Here is a 24,200-nt window from a genome sequence, read left to right as displayed (position 1 = left end):
TTCATTCCTGTTATGGGATGATTCTGATTTTATTCTTTGTGGAAATGACAAACATTTTTCATATTTTCTACAATAAACATACTAAGAATAGTCAAGAGTTAAGGGCAAACTTATGAAAGAATTTCACTTAACATTTTGCAACAGCTACTTCTAAATATAAGTAACTCCATTGTGCTTTTACATGCTGAGTATCCCTTATCCAAGATGCTTGGGACCAGAAGTGTTTCAGATTTCACATTTTTTCCCCTATTTTGGAATATTTATATATACATGATATTATCTTAGGGAGGGGACACAAGTCTAAATACGAAATTCAGTGGTTTTGTATACACCTTATACATATAGCCTGAAAGTAATTTCATACAGCATTTTAATTAGTTTTGTGCATGCAACAAAGTTTTGACTGTGACCCATCACATGAGGCCAGGGGAATTTTCCACTTGTGCTATCACATCAGCACTCGATATGTCTCCAATTTTGGAATACTTTGGATTTTGAGTTAGGAATGCTCAACCTGTACTAACTTTCTCCTTCCTTAAATGAAACTCTGCAAAAATGTAGGAAATATTTACTTTGTTCCATGAAAAAAATTTAAAAATTTAAGAAAATATTAAATGTATTTTACTTTGATCTCATATAACAGAAAATAAATGAATATTTTTAAGCCTCCAAATAGAACCCTACTAAAACTTACTGTTTATTAATGTTCATCTTCTATGTAGTGTAAGCAGTCATTTGTTTTATATTTTATAGCAGTATAAAAGTATTTTAAAAGAATCAGTGTCTTGTGAAATGGCCATTCAGGGACAGTGGCAGAAATGGTACAAAACAAAATTAAATGATATCTGATAACTACTCTCAACACATTGAGAAAATATGGGGAACTTTCTAGAATAAAGCAAAATACAAGTCATTTGATGAAATAAACACAAGAGAAATCTCAAAACTTTCTCTAAACTAATGATAATGATAGTCATGGAGTACTTCAAGATTTTGCAAGGCCTTATTAAATTATATTCAGTAAGTTAATACTCATTCACTGAGTGCCTATTATGTACTAATATACTAAGTGCAATTTGGAAGCATATCAGTCACAATATCCTATCAAAAAAACAACAATATAGTGGGCGAGATATCTGAATGAAGGATACCTGGTTGAAACAATTAGAAAGTCAAATCAAGTAGCATTATTATTTGTCTATAAGATAGTCAAATAAAATTTAAAGGAAATGCATAAAATACAATTAATACAATGCTTTAAAATCTAAAGTTGTTAAAGTGCTTTCACTCAGATTATCAAACTAGCTAGAATATCTGTTCTAAACTATGCTACAGATTAAGTGATAAAGTTACATAGGAGGAATGCTTATTTATTCTACATTTTACACATTACTGAAAGGAACGGAAAAAAAAAAAAAAACCCTACATGCACACGCACGTGGACACACACAAACACCCCACACGAAAACTGTGCCTTGCTCAGATGCTAGCGCTCTTCCCCAGTTCTATCAGCAACCAAGGAATGGAGGCAGATCTCAAGGCTCTCCAACCTTGTTTCTCTCAAAATGGAATTTCAATCTACTTGGACCCTTAAGGAGTTGGTTTCTCTCTGAGAGAAGATTCAGATGAACCCTACCTGGTGTTAGATTAAAAAAAAAAAAAAGATTCATTTTACTATTGTGTCTCTTTCCCTTTGAAGTTCATAAAATATAACAATCCCCTGGATCACGTTTTCTTCATGTGTTAAATACAATTTATTCTCTCAGGACAGGATAATTTTGGGAATTTAATGTAAAAGCGAGTAAAGTTCAAATATTAGTTTCTCTTCCAGATAAGGATCAAGTGCAAATCCTATCATTTAGAAACAACATGATGTAGGTAAATGCATGACGCCCTGGCACTTGAGGCGCCTGATTTCAGACTCTTCTCTGTGCCTCAAATTGGAGAAATAACAAATAAGATCGGACCAGATAGTCTTCAATGTCCTTTCCACTGGTAACATTCTAATAAGAAAGTCCTCCATACCCCCAATAAATTGACTACAGATGAAGTTCGCTAGAAAATTCCCCTTTGTAAAGGCACAAGTCAAATCCTTCTTAATAACTAGACACTAAGAAATCTGCAACAACATCTATTCTGATCAAGTATTTACTTTGAAAGGGTATAGAGAGGGATATTTGAGAAAGAACCCAATTTCAATACATTTCAAAACCTATCTATACAACTCAACTGTAAGAAGGAACGAATAAAGTAGAAAGACTAGTAGAGTTCATCATCCTTGAATAAGACTTTCAAAAGCTAAAATACAGTGAAGTCTAGACACAACTCTGCAGATGACTGATCTAATGTGCATTTTAAATCCATGTGAAAAAATTTCAATAAATAATGTAATAACCAGCTAGGTGTGGTTATTAAAGATGCTTTAATTATTGGGAGTATTAAGGGGTAAAGTAAAACCAAAATCCAATGAAAATGTATTTTTAATCACCAAGTTGCTACTTTTATTTCTTTGGAAAGAAGGAAAAACACAGTAACTGCAAAGGGGCAGTCTCTCACCTCCCCACCCTGAAAAAAGAGGCAGAAATAAACAATCTAGGAATCTAACAATAGAGACTAGATCAAATAAACATAATTATGTCATGTCATGTCATTACAGAGATGGTGATACAGAAAACTGAATGACATGAAAAGGTATTCACTATACAGTATGTGAGAAAAAAAATCATACAACCCTAAATTTATAATCAGATATTTAGAAAGACAGGCCTTTGGTATATACCAAAAGTTCTTATTTTTGTTTGGTGGGGTTATACATGCATTCTTTGCCACTTATCCATATTTACTAAATTATCTACATAGAGCATAATGAATTTATAATTAAGAGGGAAAAATTATTAATAATAAGAATACAATGAAATGTTTTATATGTGTGAGGCTAGGGAGAGCACGGGAAGAAGGTAAATAAATTCCAAGTTTATTAATTAATTTAATAATTAATTCCAAAATTACTGGGCATTATTAATTTCATAGATTTGGAGTTGTTTTTGGTGGAGAATTTCTTGGGATAGGTTGAGCATACCTAATATGAAAATCTGAAACCCAAAATGCTCCACAATTAGAAACTTTTACTGTCAACATGACACAAGTGGAAAATTTCACACCTGGCCTCATGTGATGGGTCACAGTCAAAACTGTGTTTCATGCACAAATTATTTAAAATGTTGTATAATTACCTTCAGGTCATGTGTATAAGGCGTATATGAAACAAATGAATTCTGTGTTTAGGACTTGGGTCCCATCCCCAATAGAGCTCATTATGTACACATGCGCATATTCCAAAATCTGAAAACATCTGAAATTTGAAACACTTCTGGTTCCAATTTCAGATAAGGGATACTCAACCTGTATAAGAAATATGGTTAATTCAAATTTCTGCTCAACGGGTAAATAATTGAGCCAATATTTTAAATATTTAAAATACATGATATTTTGCTTTTGGAAAATGTAATACCCTAAGGAGCCCCAAAAGATTAACAGGTAGCTGACAAGAATCTGATGGCAGTCTGGACAGAAATCTGGACACTAAAAGGCTGAACAAGAAGAGATGGCTGGGCAAATGCATGAATGAATACCAGGACTAGAACCAAGGCTGTTCAACTCTCAGTCCATTTTCCCCTCTAACACCTATGACAGAAAACAGATCACTCAATAGCTCATATTAAAAAGTCTAAGGATCACGTACTTTCCTCATTAGGTATAAAGTAATGAGACTGATTTTCCTGTGTGATTTCTAACAATTAGGCTCATTACACCAAACACGATTAAAGTTTTTTTTTTTTTTCATTTTAATATCAATAGCCAGCATTGTGAATACTCATCCAAATTTATACAGAATTAGCTTTTACCCACTTACCTAGCAGGGTGATCTTGGAAATGTTACTTATCCTCTCTAAATCTCATTTTATTTATAATCTGTAATACATCAAGATATAGTAAACATACATACATCTTTGTTATTTTGCTGTGACGACTAAGTAAGATTTAGGGATCTTGGCAGGGGTCCTAGCACATAAACTGCTGCTACTATATCCAGGTCAGAGTGGGCAAAGCCATGCAGCAGAAATCAGGATGTGTGGCTTCTGCAGTAAGGGATCACTTCCTTATTAACTGTATGACTTTGGATGGGTAATCTGGTACCTGGGCCCCCAGCTGGCAAAAGGAGACTGCACTACCAGGGGTTAAAAATTGAGGGCTCATGGACACAAGGGTCCAATGACAGAACCCAGGGATTTTGTAAGCCTGGATGGAGGGAAAAATGTACACATTTATTTTCACTAACCTCCAGCTAAATTTCAGCATTTCTTTTGATTATGGGCACAGGTAACACACTGCATATAGTATTAGCAATTCTTGTGACTCTGCACACAGAAATGACATTTTAATGTCATAATCCAGCTGTTATCCACTTAAAACATACATTACTCAATTATGAGTATTTTGGTAAATTATTTCAACCTTTATAATCTTAAATATTTTACGCAATTAAAACATTCTGGCCAGGCGCGGTGGCTCATGCTCAGCGGCTCATGCTCAGCACTCTGGGAGGCCGAGGTGGGTGGATCACGAGGCGGGTGGATCACGAGGTCAGGAGATCGAGATCATCCTGGCCAATATGGTGAAAACCCATCTCTACCAAAAATGCAAAAATTAGCCGGGTGTGGTGGTGTGCACCTGTAGTCCCAGCTACTTAGGAGGCTGAGGCAGGAGAACTGCTTTAACCCTGCTGGCGGAGGCTGCAGTGAGCTGAGATCGTGCCACTGCACTCCAGCCTGGGCGACAGAGCGAGACTCCGTCTCACAAAAAAAAAAAAAAAAAAAAATCTGAGAAGTCTACAGGATCTACCAGCTATCAAAGGAATCCATGGGACGACAACAAAAAAGTTAAGAATCCCTAGAAAGCTCTATAAATTTTAGCTCTTACATTCTATGAAGGCACCATATACATACATATTCTGATTTAGTAATCTTGAGGAGCAGGATAGAAATCTGCATTTTATTTTATTTATTTTTTATTATTAGTTTTTGAGACAGTCTCACTCTGTTGCCCAGGCTGAAGTGCAAAGGCACCATCTCAGCTCACTGCAACCTCCACCTCCTAGGTTCAAGTGATCCTCATACTTCAGTCACATAGCTGGGATTACAGGTATGTGCCACCAGGATCAGCTAATTTTTGTATTTTTATTAGATACAGGGTTTCACTATGTTGGCCAGCCTGCCCTTAAGTGATCCACCTGCCTCAGCCTCCCAAAGTGTTGGGATTACAGGCATCAGCTGTGGCCCCCAACCCAGAAATCTGCATTTTAAATACATGCAAACATTTTGAGGCATATATAATTTAGAAAGAGAATACTATCATATTAACAATACTATCCCTCTTTTGTGAAAAGCATGCTTTTTAAGGTTTCTTCTGTATCCTGTTAAGGAATTTTGGGAATACCACATTAAGAATAAAAAAAGCCAGAGGGTATGAAATCCAAGAAAGTTACCAGCAGCCCTAGAAAACAAAAATCGAAGGTCCCATACCAACCTAGAAAGATTATAAGAAGAAGTGGAAAGAGGTACAACCTCCCTCCTCACCTTCTGCCTTGGCTGTCCCTTTAACCCAGCACCCACACACCCACACTACCTTACAGGGTACATCACAAAGTCTCAGAAAAACTGAAGGTCTGAGCAACCCAAGTCAGTAGGAAACTAGCTACTTTGACAACTGCTAATCACCTGATTTGAGCACCCATGGAAACAACAAAAATCCCTAAAACCTAGAGAACATCATTATCCACTTTAATAGCTGTTTGGACTCTTCCCCTCAAAACCCTGTATTAATATTTTCATTAACAAAAAGAATATACCCTATCATTTACTTTGCTGTCAAAAGCTATTAGAAGCTATAAAAATAACATGGGTCACTTGTATCAGGTCATGCTATAAAGAACGCCGGATTTGTTATCAGAATTTTGGACTCTTACTGATCACATGATGGCTGTGGTTCCATCAGGGAAATCACTTTACTTGTGTGCCTCAATTTCTTTAGATGCCCTGATTCTACAGCAGAGATTCTGTGTAGGAGAATACCTATACAAATATATTAGTTATAACAATGCTATTAAATGACAGCTAAAAATATTAAACAATTATCAGCCTGAAAGATACTCAAACCAAATGAAGAGCCTCTGAATGACCACTCAGTTTCTTTATGTTATGTTTGGGGAATAAATGGACAGGCAGCAAGAGGACAGAGATACCCGCCTGGATCACAGGAAGGAGACTAGCTACTTCTGAAAGGTAAAATAAATGAGGCAGACATGAGGGGTTACAGATGTCAAAGTCTGATGTGCCAAGTTCTCTGTTGCGTTATATGATCTTTTCTTCTTCCAAGCAAAGACAATAAAAATGAGTGGGTGGAGATATTTTGGTCTCCAGTAAAGTCAAGTTTAAGAAGGAACCCTGCCACTAGGTAAGAGAATAAAGCCACAATAGATCAAATGCCAGTGTATTCTGCAAACAAGGCTAGCGCTAGCACCATTATCAGAGTCTAAGAAACATTAGGCACCAGTGTACTCTGGAATGAACATATAATACAGTTGGATTGAAAATTGGAGACCCAAATCCTAATCTGATTTTTGCTACTAAATGAAGCAATATAACCTTCTTAAATAATTTGGATTCTATCTACAAATTAGGAAAGGACTATTTCTTTCACTTTTCAAACTGTAACACTATCTTACAGATATATACATGTGAATTCATAAAATCTCATTCAATTACATTACGTATTGAAACAAACGTGCCTCTAGATGTGAATTCATAAAATCTCATCCAATTACAGTAGGTATTGAAACAACGGTGCCTCTAACTGTCAAGTATACATATTTATGACCAATGACATAGATTCTGAAGACAACACTGTATTAGAAACTCTAATATAAGACAGGGCTTTAAAATGTAGAAAATTAAATAGGCAAAACACACCAAATTAATAGTCAAGATCAAGTTTCAGGAGTGAAGAGTCAATCACCATCATCATCTTTACTTTATCACTTAAAAACATGCTGATATTTACACCACTAAGTAATTCTCAAAAGACATGTTACTGAGTTTCTACAAAACTCTCCGTCTTGAATTCTTAAATACAGTTAAGAATGAGACACATGAAAAGGAGGTCCTATTTTTCCTATCAATGGCCCTTCTCAGAAAGTTATTCTGCTCATTTCTTCTTACAAGAAAATGTAGTTAAAATACTAGCACTTTAGAATCTTCAGTGGGATTTCAGAAAAGAATCATGGGAAATGATTATCTTTAAAATAATTTTGTCTTATTTTCTAATACAAGTGAATGAGTAATTTCAGTAACTATTAAATTTGGAATTTAATTACAAATTAATGCATTACTAACAGCCCCTTTAGGAAAATACTAAATACTAATACTCTGACTACATTACTAAACCCATATTAAAGCAAACATTTCCCCCAATTAAAAAAATTTTCAGCCATTTTTTCCACACTTGATTTTGACTTGGACAACAAACGACCACAGGAGATGAAAATGACTTCATTCTCAGGCAAAATACTTCCAAATTAGCTTTTAATTGACAAACTTGTATTTTAGAATTGACAATGACACAATGCCCTCATTAAAAATGAAGACTTTCTGAAACCCTCAGAATGTTAAGCCTAGGGAAAATCAATTTTTACGAGTTTTTCTCAAACACTTTTCTTTAAAATAAAAGTAAAGTGTAGAGAGTCAATAACTTTCAGTAAAAAATACATTCAAGGGCAGAGAACACCTATGGGAAGGTCTGCTCTAAACTCTAGAAAAAAACTTTCACATTTTTTCACATGTTAATCTAGCATGAAAAACAGCAAAGAACACTGAAAAACGACATGTCAAAAGTTCAGGTTCTGCTTGTTAGTTCTGCCACTAAGTAATAAAGTAATCTATTTATATATTGACTTTCCCGTTAGTAAATAAAGGGAAATTATAATGAAATTATAATGTAAGGTTCCATGTCAACTCTAAGTATGTCAAGATTCTTATGGTCAAGATTTTGGCTACTTAAAAACAGAAAACTGATTTAGCCCCCCACTTCCCACGAGACCATTCTTTGTCAAGCAAAGCTTGAGTCTTATTTTCATATTTTCTTCCAACCAAAAAAAAAATAATAATAATAATAAAAGACATATTTAGTGTTTGTGCATCTTCTAATCAGACACTATTAATCATTTCTTTTAAAATTAAATTACCTACCTCACTGGGGTGTTGTGAGGATTAATTCATTAGTGTTTGTAAAGCACTTTGAGATCCTCAGGTCAAAGGCGCTATAGAAGTGCAAAGTAGTAGTATTATTACTAGATTCTTTGCTTATTTAAGGAATTTCACAATCCTTTAAAACCTAACTCTGTGTTATGATTTAGACATGTATTTGTAAAACCCTGCAATTTATCCACATTACTTAAACTTTTTAAATATATTACAAATAGGGGCAGAATGTTTCAAAACAACTGATTTTAATGGTTAAACGCTGATCTACAAATGGAAGGAGAGAATGAAAGAAAAAACCAAGTGTGACAAATTTTGTTTAGCAAAAAATTTTTAGTGAGAAATCTGGTCAATTAAATTTAGAAGTGTGCCTAAGTTGTAAGAAAAACAAACAAAAGCCCACTTTAATTACCGATTCTGCAATTTTCTCTTTCTTCAAAAAGCTAGCACTGCACTTTTAAATTACTTTACATGCATGTACATGCAACTGTCATTTAAATCATTGTATTAGTATGAACTGACATCAAAATAATTGAGCTTCTTTTTCTTTAAACTAGCCTCTCACCCCTCAATTGTACAAAGTAAACCAAGCATTGAGAAGAAGTCAAAGCAACTTTGCTTTACGAAGTTTCAAAGGAAAAATTATAATGAAGGGCCAAGGCTTCAAAACCGTTAAAATCTTGGATTATTCCATCACTTTCCACCCCCTTCTCTAATCAAGTATTTTTACAATTAGTGTTATGTTTTTAAACCAAAACAACATACGCTCATGTACACACATGCACACATACAAAGCTAAGAGAACCAGAGCTGTCTATATATTGGACATTGTATTCAATAAACACACACTTCTTTTAAAATTCCAACATCCTCTGATGAGATTCTCCAGTGCAACACAAGCTCTAGTCCTAAGATCAAACTGAAATTTAGACAATAAACTTTAAACACTTACCTCCTGCTCTTGTTGAAAGATGACGACTCTACCACCTTTATCTCCTGTTGCTAGTAATTCTCCAGAATGATTAAATTCTACTGTAGAAATTATATCTGCTGTATAATTGAGACAAAACAAAAAAAGATATTAGTTTTTCTTTCCCGACTCACTAGTTTCAGAACTTAGCATGTTTTCCCAAACATTCCAAGTCTATGAAGTAAGTATATCTTTGAAGTACATCAACCACCCATCAGAAATAACATGAATCTAAAGTTCTTTCATAAATATTTTGATCCACTAATAAAAATTCTCCTCAGAATAAACCAGTATGAAACTATTTTAACAGAGAATACAACAAATAATAGTTTAACATTTCACTAAATTTGTGAATGCAAAGAAATCAACAATTTGTGAATCATTCTGATAGCACCCTTAAACATTATCTTGCTAATTTTCTTATATACATTTGATAAGCTTGTTTATGCAAATGCAAATAATCATCTATAATAAAGGTACATATTACTAACAAGGAGAGGGAATTTTAAATGTAAAAATACTTTTAGATGGAATTTTAAGTCATAAATTCAAAATCATAGCTTCAAACAAATGTTTGCAAATAGATCCCGCTTTTTTATAGCAGAAATGCTTCGTGCTATGTGCCTTCAATGTGCACGGCTCCTCCAGCTCCCCTACACTGCAGGACCACTAGAATCAGCTACGTCACATGGATTCTACCAGCCCAGTGCTGACTTCACAGTCACGATCAAAGAAAACTGTCAAGTTTTTTTTCTTGTTTTTTCACACCAGAGCCCTTTTCCTAAGGAAAAAAGTCTAAATTACAGAAATGGGCATAAGATAGAGCAATAACATGGTACAGTTCATCACTGTGTCATTAAGAAGTTCTTCACTATAAACCACTAAGCTGAATTAGAAAAGCCCCTATCATATGCATTTAAAATAAGTCAGCTTTATAAAAGAATAGCCATCCTCTGGTCTACAGTAGCTCACTGTTAAGAATTTAAGAATTTGACGATATATATACTTTAAAATTTTAAATTTACTGACATGTGTTTTACCAATAACCTGTCCAGCACTGCATTTCATAATTTTCTTTCAGCAATTTTTTAAAGACCAGATTTTGAAAAGGTTTCTTTGCTTTCTCCATTGTCTAGGTCCAGGCATTTAATCTTTTTGAACTCTTTCAGAATCTACCAAAAGTTACAAATGCTCTCCCACGAAATTGCACATATTTAAGTGCTCATAAAAATGTGCATATTATCTCAGACTGTTTGGACAACACCTCAATGCCAGGTTAAAAAACCCCTGGCTACACCACAGTGCTTACCTAAGTAACTGCTTACCTAAGTAACACAAAAGGCGTAAAACTGAATATACTGGGCTAGTACATAAAGCCAAACACCAGTAAGTACCGAGAAGTCACTTGATTAGGAGTGATTTCATTAGGAGTGATTTGATTAGGAGTTCTGTACTATACTACTGACTTCTACAGCGAATAAAGGATTAAAAATATACAAAGTCCCTACACTTAAAGCACATTAGAGTACAACTGGTGAGATAAGCAGGAGCAAAGAGTAGCAGACAAAAAATACTGAATCAAATTTGAGGGTTAGGCTCTAAAATCAAATAATACAAACATACAGAGTCAAGATTATCTTTAAATTCAAATCCCTCACACAGACACTCTGAAGACACCAATTCCTTCTCGTTAAGTCCAGCTCAATTTTCCCTACAGCACTGATAATTTGCTGTATTTTTTAGCCTAAACATCAAATGAACTAGTTAATTTGAATATAAAATCTTGCTGTACCAAAATACCTATCTTTGATCTCTAGAATATGCTCTCAGCTTGGAGAAATGCTCACATCTGAAACCAATACCAGACTCATTCTCCTGTTCAACTCAGTGGAATAATGGGCCGAGTTGCCCATTACTTATTTTATCTCTTTCCCAGGTCCAAGTTGTTGCATCCACCTAAATTAATTACAACTCCTTGTCAGGTTGATGAGCTGTTACAACTATCACTTAGTAAGGGAGATGTCAAGGACCATGGCGTGACTAGCCTGACTACGCTCTCTGCTAAGCAGTAAAGTTAGACGGGTAGGTTTGGTGCAGGATGGACATTTTTTTTTTCTTTCTTAAAAGAGTCTTTAAAAAAAAAAAAAAGGCCTTTTGACCAGGCTGGAGTGCAGTGGTGCAATCATGTTGAACTTCTGGGCTCAAGCAATCCTCCCACCTCGGTCTCTTGAATAGTTGGTACTACAGGCATGCACCACCATACCTGGGTAATTTTTAAAAAATTTTTTGTAGAGACAGAGTATCGCTATGTTGCTCAGGGTAGTCTCGAGCTTGTGGCCTTCAGTGATCCTCCCACCTCAGCCTTCCAAACTGCTGGAAGTTTGCAAGAGCTACCATACCCAGCTGGGCTCAATTTCTAATAAGGAAGAAACCTTAATATTCCTTAAGTGAACTGAACACATAAAACCTAGAGATGATTAAGTCAGTAAGGACAGCATTACAGTAAAACAATTGAGATTTGAGACTGAGGGGTGGGGTGGGAAGGCACATTCCACACCAATTTATTATTTTTTGAGATGGGGTTTCGCTTTGTTGCCCCAGCTGGAATGCAGTGGTTCAATCACACCTCACTGCAGCCTTGACCTCCCGGCTTCAAGCAATCTTCCCATATCAGCTCCCCAAGTAGCTGGGACTACAGGTGCGGACCACCATGTCAGTCTAATTTTTTTATTTTTATTTTTTTATAGACAGGGTGTTGCCATGTTGCCCAGGCTGGTTTCGAACTCTTGGCATCAAGCAATCCTCCTGCCTTAACCTCCCAAAGTGCTGGGATTACAGGCATGAACCACAAAACACAACACCCAGCCCTTACCTATCTTATTATGAGAAGACAGAACAAGAATCAAGTAATAATTGTAGGTACAATATTCCAAACTGAAGACAGGGGACTCACACAACCAGTTATAATGTAGTCACTGAACATGCGAATGGAAGAGGAAGGTGAAGGATGTGTGGGGAGAAAAAAAAGACTTGATTGCAAGATGCAACAGAAACAAGACATTTGCTCCAATAATGTATCACTTCTTATGGCAGGAACAATTATTTTATGATGACATTTTTAGCGTACAGTGATATGGTATGTGTTTAGCAGTGAACTAGTTTTGTAAAAGGGTAAAGAATTTTAAGAGGGGCCCTTGTGTAGGGTGAGGAATCCTAGAAACAACTGGCCCAAACAGCAAGTGGCTGGACATCAGGAAAGGACAAGAACCAAAGATTTACACCACAAAAGTCAACTCACTGTAAAATCCTTGAGGGAAATAAACAGTGGGTACATGGATTACCAATTTTTAGATTTTCTTAAGACACTGGCGTTTGTTACTATTTATCTTGCCAAAAGCCAATAAACAGAAAGTTTCAGAAACAGCCAACCAAGTCACTGTTTATCTGAATAGTGTAGAGTAATTTTATTTCAGGGAGGGGTAGATGGACAGATTCATGGTCTCCTTGCTGTGACATTTATACCGCATATATTTAATGTAATCATATTTCTGGTAGGAAAACTATTTTCCTGGTTTGTAAAACAGAATTTAAATATATCACTACGTCATGGTGTTCCTTCCTCCTTTCTCCCTTAAATGAAAGAGAAGAAAAGAAAGATCATATACACAGTTACTCACTAAATCGCTAAGTTTATGGATGATGCTTTGAAAGTTTTTCTAAGTTGTGAAATGCCAATGTCTCTCAGTCTCACTGGGAATATGACATATAAAAATGATGAAATAAGAAGGGAGAATGAATTCAAATTCCGCTCACAGACCAAGAAAAACATCCAGGAATGAGTTATAGGGAGCACGCTGAAGCAGCTTTGTACCGTATGTGCCACTGCATACCGGCATGCCAAGAATGGGGTACGGTCTTGCCTGGTGCTACAGAGCACTCAGATCGGTAAGCCCTAGTTGTAAGCATCCTCGGCTGTGTATCCCAGTGTGCCATACAAACATCACTGCTTTTTAGGAATGCCATGACATGCAAAAAGTGAGGAAGCACAGTCCTGCAAACAGGGATACCATTTCATGCTATATCCAAACAGGGCTGGCTAAATACTGGTATCCAGGTTTTTAGAAAATAATCTACTCTTAGAAAATATTCTTCTCATGTTCTGATACCCCTATGTAGCTAGTGGCTACCAGACTGGACAGTATAGGTCTAAAACATTACAGAGTGGATACTGACTTTTTTTTTTTTTTTTTTTTTTTTGAGATGAAGTCTCACTCTGCCGCCCAGGCTGGAGTGCAGTGGCGCGATCTCGGCTTCCTGCAACCTCCGCCTCCCGGGTTCACGCCATTCTCCTGCCTCAGCCTCCTGAGTAGCTGGGACTACAGAGGCACCCGCGACCATGACTGGCTAATTTTTTGTATTTTTAGTAGAGGCAGGGTTTCACCGTTAGCCAGGATGGTCTCAATCTCCTGACCTCGTGATCCGCCCACCTCGGCCTCCCAAAATGCTGAGATTACAGGCGTGAGCCACCGCGCCTGGCCGGATACTGACTTTTATTGCAAACCCAAGAATGCTGGAACTTGAGAATTCTGCACCTTTAAACAATGCACTGTGTATCATGTTTTTTAAAAGCAAAAACTGACATCACTGTCAGAGCTATCATACCGAATTTGTGTATGGCTTAGTATAGCACATCAGTTGAGTTATATTCTCACAAACTACCACCACCAAAATGCCAAAGAACAAACAACTTCTTTAAAAGAAAAAATCTGTCCTATGACCAATTACAATGTTATTTTACAATGAAAAATGCCTGTATTAACCTTACAAAAGAACATTCTAATACGGTTAATAAAGAAGGACCTTTCAGAACATCAGTCCACTGCCCTACTATGCATTAAGTCAACCCAGCAATTTTAGATACACATTGGTTTCCAAATTGTGCGATATAAAGACAGTATTTAAAAGGCATAAGAATATTTTTGTTAAAAAAAGCAATGTAATGTTCTTAAATTTTATCTATACACTATTAATGCAAACCAAGGGATTGGTAATTTATTATACAGAATGAAATTCTTAGTTTTTCCACCCCCTCTTTCTAAACTGTCAGTACCCAGGCAGGTTTCACTCTTAGAAGGTGAAATAATTGCTTTATTTTGTGAGTGGAAGAGCAATTGGTAGTGGGAATGACAACAGTGTCATTGGTCGGTTTTTACTTCATAAGGCCATTTCCTTATTGCCACCTATCTTCTGTTTCTTATGTATTATAATAAACAGAATAGAACACATACAGCCAAAGGTTCAAAAATGTAACTCTCAGTATAAAAAACAGCAAGGGGAAATTCATAAATAGTATATATAAATGGGTGTAACTAATAATTACTATCCATTAAATGACTAAATTATTAGTAGCCTTGGCATTCTCTAAATACCTCAGCTCTTGTGTTGTGAGGCACTTTATGGAGTCACTCTTTGATTTCATAATTCCACTTGAGGACTATGTCTCAAATAAGTGATTTCAAAGAAATTAATCAAAGTTAGTGCAAAGAGGGTTATAACTGTATTACCTATATAATTTTTAATACAGCTGAAGGTATTTGAAATACTCAATAATTAAGAAATACATTGTACTAAAGCTGCCAAATGCAAACAGCAACAAAAACAAAAAAGACAAAGAAATACAAAAGTAACCTCTAGTCACAGTTTGGAAAACTACGGCCCACAACCTGTTTTTGTAAATAATTCTTTACTGGAACTCAGCCATGCCCATAAGTTGAATAGATGGCACAGACTGAAAACATTTACTACCTGGCCCTTTGCAGAAAATGTTTGCCAAACTCTGCTTTATATTAACTGGATACTGGCATTAAAATAACACAAAGTCATATCAAACTAATGCCAAAGCATATACAGATGTTACAACCAAAATGTGCCAAACATTGTGCTAAGTGGGCATTTATTGTCTCTTAATCTTTATAACACCATTGTAATACGCATACCATTTTCAATGTATAGAAGAACAAATTAGAGTGATTAACCTGCCTAAGAAAAATCACACAGTGATCAACTGTCAGACTCAGGATTCATATTTAGCACCACAGGGATAAGGTGGCAGCACAGAATTCTATAAATCTCTGGATGATGAATAAAGGGATAATGTATAAGTATTCAGTTTATTGCCTCTTTTTCATTGTCAAAATGTCTGTTTAGTAAAATATTTAGAGCCAAGCAACATCAACTTTATACTACTTATTAATGACCACATTACAGTTACTGCCTGTCCCTACAACTTTTAAATATTTATTCAGCACCTGCTACATTCAAGGCACTGGGTGATACACATTCTAAATCTACCCCCTAATGTGGCTAAGAGAAAGCATTGTAATCCCTACAGATGAAGCATTAACCAATAAAGGATTCAGTTAATGCTTAAGAAAATCAAAGGAGTATCCTAAGGCAAAATAAACAATTACAGCATGAATTACGAGACATAAAGACCAAGTTAATACGTAAATGCGCGTTTTAAAAAAATAAAAGTAAAGGAGGGGAGGAAACAACTGAGAGGAATTGCTTAAGTATATTTTTTCAAAAGATATTTTGATATCAATTTTTATCTTCTTCTTCTTTTTTTTTTGAGACAAAAGAGTCTTGCTCTGTCACCCAGGCTGGAGTGCAGTGGCACGGTCTCAGCTCACTGCAACCTCTGCTTCCCGGGTTGAAACAATTCTCCCTGCCTCAGCCTCTTGAGCAGTTGGGATTATAGGTGTGCACCACTATACCCAGCTAATTTTTTTTGTATTTTTGGTAGAGACAGGGTTTCACTATGTTGGCCAGCTTGCTCTTGAACTCCTGGCCAAGTGATCCTCCCGCCTCAGCCTTCCAAAATATTGGGATTACAGGCGTGAGCCACTGCGTCTGACCTGTTTAAGTATTTTTAACCATCTGATTTATAGATTCCTGAAAGCGCCATTTGAAACAGCTGACCTAGGATCCATTCCTTAAGATGCTGACAAACCCTATTCTGTTATTTCCCTCAATATAATTAGGCTTTACAGTGAAATAGTAACAATTTAGAAGGTTAAAACTCATAAAACACTAAACATTGCTGTAGCAAATAAACAACACTGAAAATCCAGAAATATCTGTTTCATGCAACACAAAATAGCATAAATCTTAAGATAACCATGAGGTTCGTGAAAATTCTACTGAGTAACCACTATTTCTTAAAATCTGTATTCCAAATACTGTCACAAAGGGCTGCATTTGTGTAAAGAGCAAGTATCTACAAACAAACGGGGCTGCCAACGTAGTATTCTAACACGAAATTAAATGTTCATACCTGGAAGAAAATGCTCTTATCAAGTTGGCTATAATAACTCGCATCTTTCTTTCTACAAATAACATTTGACTTCCCATAAAGCTCTACTAGGTAATCAGTCTCCTCTACTTTTTGTTGTATTTCAGTAAAAAAGACAAAGATGAACAAAGAACACTAAGACTACATAAACAAAGGTATTCAGAAAAAGTACCCAATAAAAATGTGTAATTTTTACTACTACTACTTTCAAGAGGTTAAAGTAAAAGATAAAAATCAAAATTAAAAATCTGATAACTGGTCTTGTTTCTGGCCACAAAGGAGTTAAGATAACCTGAATTTATTGTCCTGCTGTGAGAGATTAGAAAACTGAAAAGAATATATGAAACAACTGTTTTTCAGACAACAGACAATGAATGTGGGTTGGAGACTCTTAGAAAGGAAAAGAAAGTGATTACTGTAGTAGCTCCTGCTTACTGACTGGAAGGACCAAGACAGCATGGTGAGAGTTATGAAGAATCCAGAGGCCAGAAAGTTAAAGCAGCTACAACGTAAAGGCAGAGTACCCCAAAAAAGATATCTACAGGCGGCTCACTTAGAATCTTTGGCTGAATACTGATCTGGGCATCTATGAAGTGACATATGAGGGCTCTGAAAAATTAGGGTCCCCACCAGCCAGAGAAGAGAAATCCCCACCAGCAGGTAGAGTTCTCAGAAGAGTGTCACACCTTAGTAATCAGGCTAAATCAGCACTAAAGACTAAACTTGTCCTAACAAAGTTTAACAACAAACATTTGATCCTTGGAAAGGATCAAATCTATCCCAAGTATCTTAACTATGTGCTAGAACAAAATCCAACACTCCACAATGTAAATTCACACTGTCTGGTTTCCAATCCGAAATTACCAGGAATATAAACAAGCAGGAAAATACAACCCATAATCAGAAGAAAAACCAATGTAAGCATAGCCAGAAGTAACAAAAATGAAAGAATCAAGGTCCTAGCAGACACGGACCAGAAACAGCTTTTGTAAATATGCTCCGTATGATCAAGAATAAATCATGGTCCGGGCACAGTGGCTCCACGCTTGCAATCCCAGCACTGAGGTGGGTGGATCACTTGAGGTCAGGAGTTTGAGACCAGCCTGGCCAATGTGGTGAAACCCTGTCTCTGCTAAAAAAACAAAAAAATTAGCCAGGCACTGTAGTGTGCTCCTGCGGTCCCGGCTACTCGGGAGGCCGAGGTGGGAGGATTGCTTGAATGTGGGAGGATCGCTTGAACCCAGGAGGTGGAAGTTGCAGTGAGCCAAGATTGTACCATTGCACTCCAGCCTGGGCGACAGAGCCAGACTGTGTCTCAAAAAAAAAAGAAAAAAGAGTAAATCATCAACATGACGAGAAATAAAAGACAAAAGACAAAAATGTGACTAAAAATAAAAAAACATACTATTTGAAGTGAAAGATACATTGGATAGGACTAACAGATTAAATACTGTAGTGGAAAATATCAAGAAGTTGAAGAACTACCCTATAATCAAAACAAAATAAAGCAAAGACAGGAAGAAAAAGTAACCAAGACCTGACCTGTGTGGGATAATATCAAGTGTTCCAACATAAGTATCACTGCAGTCCTGGGAAGGGGCAGGGCGGGACTATTTGAAAACATGATGACTAAATGTAAATACTCAACGTATGATGACACTGTATGCAGAGTACTCAACACAAAGGGTTCAGTGTTAAATGTAGACTTACACGGGTATACAGTACCCACAACTCAAAATCCATTAGCAGCATTGCAGTAGTGATGTGATTTTGCAAAATTGTGAAGAATTCTTTGTAAAAAAAAATCCCAACATTTCAAAGTATAACATTCCCTTGATTTACATAGTAAACTTTAGTACAAAAAGTCGTGGCCTCTATTCCCTGAAAAAACCCTTGGTAAGTAAAACAGTTAGTTTGTAGGCTTAGAAAATAACCAAGCTTTTTTCCAGCGTCACGAACATTTGGCAGTATATTCTAAGCTATGCAGACCATCAAACAATTTTTCTTGTTCAAAACTGTCCTGCAAACTGCCAAATAGCTAGCATACTTGACCCATACCTAATAAATACAGATGATGTCCCCAAAGTCTGATTTTTTAAAAAAGAATTCAATAGGAAAAAGGGGTTTTATACTATGTAGGAAGGTAGATAAAAGGTATGGTGAGAATGTAACAGTCATAAATTTTTATGCCCAATGCAGATTTTAACTTTACAATTTCAGGGTTATTAGCAATAAGGAGTTGATAAAAATGTAGTAGAAGACAGGAACAGTGATGGGAGCTGGGAGGGAGAAGGGATAGACACCTAAAAAATACAACTGACAAATACACACAGAAAAATTATACCAAATTAAAAGTATATATTTCTTCTAAAAAGGTATGCAATTAAGAGTCACAGAGAAACTCCAAAAAATCAAATTATAAAGACCATACTGTCTAACCACAATAAAATAGCTGAAGATTAATAGCCAATGGTTAAATCAACCACTTAGGAACCTTAAAATCAGTGCTGCAATAAAGGTACTTTAAAAAGTTTTATAGGAATCTAAATATTTAAGATGGCATTATGTTCATAAAAAATGATACAATTATCACTATAAACTAACCAATTCACAAAAAATAAAGTTTAAGAAACCCTGAAATCCCACCACTGGAACAGTCATTTAGCAGATTCATGCAAATTGCAAATTATGTATCAGATGTGTTTATATACAATAGGATTTTTAAAAATCACTTGTAGTAATGAGATTATCATAACATAGGTTTTTAATTAAAATTAACTTCATTCCTTAATCTCACAAATAAACTACTTTGTAGAAAAAGGATAATCATCACTCTTAGCCCCACTTCTGAGGGAACCACTATTATTTTTGTAAATATTCCTCTGCTGTCCGGCCATGTGCACTTGCACATGCCCAGTACAAAAAAATAACAAATCTCTAAGAATATGGTCCACGATGTATCACCGAGTTTTTAAAATGTTACAAAGTACGTTTGATCCTGTTTGTATAAAATAAATAAAACAATCAGGGAATTATGGAATAGTTACCAGAGCTTGGAAAGAGAAACCAGGTGACAGATATTTGATAGCCATTTGCATAAAACCATGGAAACTTTGATAATAGATGGATTTCTACAAAGTGGAAAAATGATATGCCACTACACACCATTCCAATGATTAAGATTTTTAAAAAAAGAGGCAATACTTAGTGCAGGTATTGGGCAATTACTTTCACATATTCCTGGTGGGAATGCAACTTTTACATATTAGTATTACCACAAAATTACTTCTCTGTCATTCTGTAGTTCATACTAAGTTTTTAGAATTGAACTCTCTCAGTGAGTTCTATAAAGAAGTATAAATATATTGAGAACAAAAGGACTAAATACAGCAAAGGGTTAAACCCATAACTAACTCCTTGACATATATGGTTATGACTAAAATGTCTATCCTGGAATAACAGATGAATCATTTGGTAAACTGAGGCTCTGAAAAAGTTCAGAAACTGTATATGTTAGCTTACTCAGAAATTTTAACATATGCCTGCATCTTGCATTTCCTAATATTAATCTTCTGGTACTCACTGGTTTTGTTCAGATGAGGGGGAGGAGTGGGTGAGAACACAGCTGGTACTATAGATCACCTTTACACTCTGTTCAATTCAAAGGTCTACTGTCGAAACATTCCGGCACAAAACAGCACAGAAATCAGGTTCTCATCTTGATCTGGTTTGTTCCAATGGTTACAATACACTATTTTGTTAGGTCACATGACCCATTTTCATGATCTTCTCAGCTATATTTCTACACAGTAAATGAACTTTACAATTGGCCCCTCATAGCTAATTAGAGTATGATTAACCCAAACTTCTTTTTCAAAAGCACCAATTTCTTCCCAATATAAGAAAACATTTTACTGGATAATACATCTATAAAATGATAGTTTCTTGCTGAAAGGTAGCTTAGCTTTAGGTACAATGATTTCCCTACAGACCACTACGACGCTCTTTTATCACTGCTGGCCTCTAGAGGGAGCTCGAAGTTCTTGCTATTTTTCCCAAAGGGCAGGACACTCCTCCCAGAAATGTGTGATATTCAGGATTTAAGAACGTTTTATTGTAACGCCCTGAAGAGCAGGTTCGAGTTTGTCCTTTAGGAATCCCTTCCTCCTTAAAAGTGAATAAAGTTTGACCTACTCATCTGTTCCTGGTTGGAACAGGTTCCAACCATTCCTTCTTCTCCTTTTAATACTCTTCAAAAGCTCTCTCCCCACTTGGGATTAATTAACTTATTTATTCCTGTAACCTGAGGCTGAAGGGTGGGAAGGGCAGTAGACACGGAGGGGCAAATGCTCCCTCTCGCTGATTATGTGAGTGCAGCAGGCTGGTGAGCTTCTACTTTCCTTACGTCACGGCACACCCTCGATTTAATGCTTACATAATACACTCAGAAGATGGAGCTGCTCTTGTCTGCCCAGGCACCCTAGTCAGCTAAGACCCCACTCAGGCACCCGATTGCAAGGGCTGAAGGATCCTGGCACACCTGTAACACATTCTCAGGGTCCACAAGGTAACTTCCAGAGATGTGTCCTGGAACCAGTTTCCCTTCTTTGTAACTTGTTACCGGATAATCTCATATCCTGTTTGGATAAAATGGAATGGAACCATATCCTACCAAGAACAGAAAGATAAACAGCTGCTAATATATTTAGTCTATAGGTGTGTTTTTTAAACAGATAATAAGCCTTGGTATATAACTGTTACATATGTAGAAAGAAGAGCTCTAAATTGAGCATTCTAGACTTAAAGTTAGTTATCATCTTCATTAGATGTTCCTCAACTTTTAACTGGCTAATTAACTTCACAAAAGCAAACCACCTCATTCAGTGGCCTTATTAAGTATAATGTAAATAGTTTCTCAAGGAGATTATACAAACAAGTAGTACAGCATGAAACTCTTGCATCTATGTATGCCTGATTAAGGTATTTTTATAATTAGAATGGGTATCTGGCTATTAACATCCTCCCTAAAATCTTTACAAATTAGGATTACTATGGCCATGCTATAAGAATCAGAAAGCACTTCACTATCCATCTGTCTTGGTAGAGTCACATCCAATACAGTTTATTTCTTGCCAGAATTGTTCTAGTTCACCCACAAACTGAAAACAAAGAGGCAGAATATTTAGAGAAAATTGATGGAGTCTTTAAGGTATGTTACAAAACATTTTACAGACTTTATTCCAATGTCAAAAACGAGTCCGCTTGGGAATTTTAAGTAAAAGCAATCCAGTCAGACATGCACCTTAGATTGCTCAAACTGAAGTGAAGGAGACTGAGAACTGGGAGGAACCTAAGCAAAGGGAAAACTGGAGACCAATCTGGAGTTACTCCACAGAAATCCCAGTTTAGCAATGATAGTGACCTGAGCCAGTAACAGTAAAATACGGTTATCATTAGACAGCAACATTTAACATTTACGTAACAAGCCAACATGGTGGCTCACACCTGTAATCCCAGCATTTTGGGAGGCCAAGGCGGGAGGATCACTTGAGCTCAGAAGTTCAAGTCCAGCCTGGGCAACATGGAGAAAACCCGCCTCTACAAAAAATACAAAATATTAGCCAGGCGTGGTAGCGCACACCTGTAGTCTCAGTTACTTGCGGGGCTGAGATGAGAGGATGGCTTGAGCCCAGAAGGCTGAGACTGCAGTGAGCCAAGATCGCGCCACCACACTCCAGCCTGGGTGACAGGGTGAGGCCCTATCTCAAAAAATAATAAAAAATAAATAAAAATAAGTAGGGTTTACCTACTATATGTTAGGTATTTAATCATCACAATAAACCTATTAAGTTGGCTGTATCAATATACCCATTTAACAAATGAAGAAATTAAAGTACCAAGACCAAAGAGGGGTCATAAGTGAACAAACTTTAAGATATACTTCCAAAGTACATAAAACAAGGCTTGATAATTGATAAAGTGTGGACAGCTACAGATGAAAGCCAAGAATAATGTCCAGGTACTTATGCAGCTGAATGCACCTAATATCATTAATAGGCAGATATTTATCTTACATTAAATATTATTTAACAGCATCTAAACAGGGAATACAACTGTATTAGTCCGTTTTCACGACACTGATATGGGAAGAAAAAGAGCTTTAATTGAACTTACAGTTCCACATGGCTGGGGAGGCCTCAGAATTATGACAGGAGGTGAAAGTTACCTCTTACATGGCGGCGGCAAGAGAAAAATGAGGATGAAGCAAAAGTGGAAATACCTGACAAACCCATCAAATCTCATAAGACTTACTATCACGAGAATAGCACAGCAAAGACCAGCCCCCAAGATTCAATTACCTCCCCATGGGTCCCCCCACAACAACATGTGGGAATTCTGGGAGATACAATTCAAGTTGAGATTTGAACGGGGACACAGCAAAACCATTTATCATTCTGCCCCGATCCCTCCAAATCTCATGTCCTCACATTTTAAAACCAATCATGCCTTCCCAACAGTCCCCCAACGTCTTAACTCATTTCAGCATTAACTCCAAAGTCCGCAGTATAAAGCTGCATCTGAGACAAGGCACCCTAGTTACAGTGGGGGTACAGGTATTGAGTAAATATAGCCATTCCAAATAGGATAAATTGGCCAAAACAAAGGGGGTATAGGGTCCATGCAAGTCCAAAATCCAGCGGGTCAGTCAAATTTCAAAGCTCCGAAAAAGAAATGATCTCCTTTGGCTCCAGGTCTCACATCCAGTTCATGCTGATGCAAGAGGTGGGTTCCCATGGTCTTGGGCAGCTCTGCTCCTGTGGCTTTGCAGGGTACAGCCTCCCTCCTGGCTGCTTTCACAGGCTGGCGTTGATTGTCTGCAGCTTTTCCAGGCGCATGGTGCATGCTGTCGGTGGATCTACCATTCTGGAGTCTGGAGAATGGTAGCCCTCTTCTCACAGCTCGGCGAGGCAATGCCCCAGTAGGGACTCTGTGTGGGGGCTCCGACCCCACATTTCCCTTCCGCACTGTCCTAGCAGAGGTTCTCCATGAGGGCCCTGCCCCTGCAGCAAACTTCTGTCTGGGCGTCCAGGCATTTCCACACATCTGAAAACTAGGCAGAGGTTCCCAAACCTCAGTTCTTGACTTCTGTGCACCCATAGGCTCAACACCACGTGGAAGCTGTATTAGACACTATTTCTAGGTACAAAAGTAAGACAAACAAAAATCCCTGCTCTCATGGATCTTACATTCTTGTGATGAATACATACCATAAACAAATGAATAATATAAAATGCATCAGGCAGTGCTCAGTGCTCTAAAAATATAAAGCCCTAAAACAGAATAAAAAGTCATGGAGTGGGGAATACTATTTCAGGTAGGGTGGTCAAAGAAAGCTTCCCTGAGGTGGTGACTTAGGCAGAAACCAAAATGAAGACATAGGAATGAGCCATCCAAACTTGTTGAAGGAAAGCATTCCAGAATGCCAGGCCTAATGAGAAAAGAGGCTGGCAAACTTGATGCAAACAAGAAAGCCAGTAAGATTAATGTAGAATCTGTAAGA

General features: G+C 36.8%; 1 protein-coding gene across 3 annotated transcripts in view; it reads right to left on the bottom strand.

Moving 5' to 3' along the window:
• Positions 1–24,200, bottom strand: part of PPP2R2A (protein phosphatase 2 regulatory subunit Balpha) — a 79,698-nt gene that overhangs the window by 22,190 nt on the left and 33,308 nt on the right. The window contains exon 3 of one of the 3 annotated variants that reach the window (XM_009243640.3): positions 9,268–9,365. In XM_009243640.3, the coding sequence (XP_009241915.1) occupies positions 9,268–9,365 (98 nt within the window). Of the gene's footprint in view, positions 1–8,303; positions 8,377–9,267; positions 9,366–24,200 lie in introns of those variants that run through there. The other 2 variants (XM_024250918.3, XM_054561365.1) reach the window with 2 other exon arrangements.

Source organism: Pongo abelii, chromosome 7 (genome assembly GCF_028885655.2).
Source record: "Pongo abelii isolate AG06213 chromosome 7, NHGRI_mPonAbe1-v2.0_pri, whole genome shotgun sequence".
Classification (NCBI taxonomy): domain Eukaryota; kingdom Metazoa; phylum Chordata; class Mammalia; order Primates; family Hominidae; genus Pongo; species Pongo abelii.
This window is presented reverse-complemented; position numbering and strand designations above follow the sequence as displayed.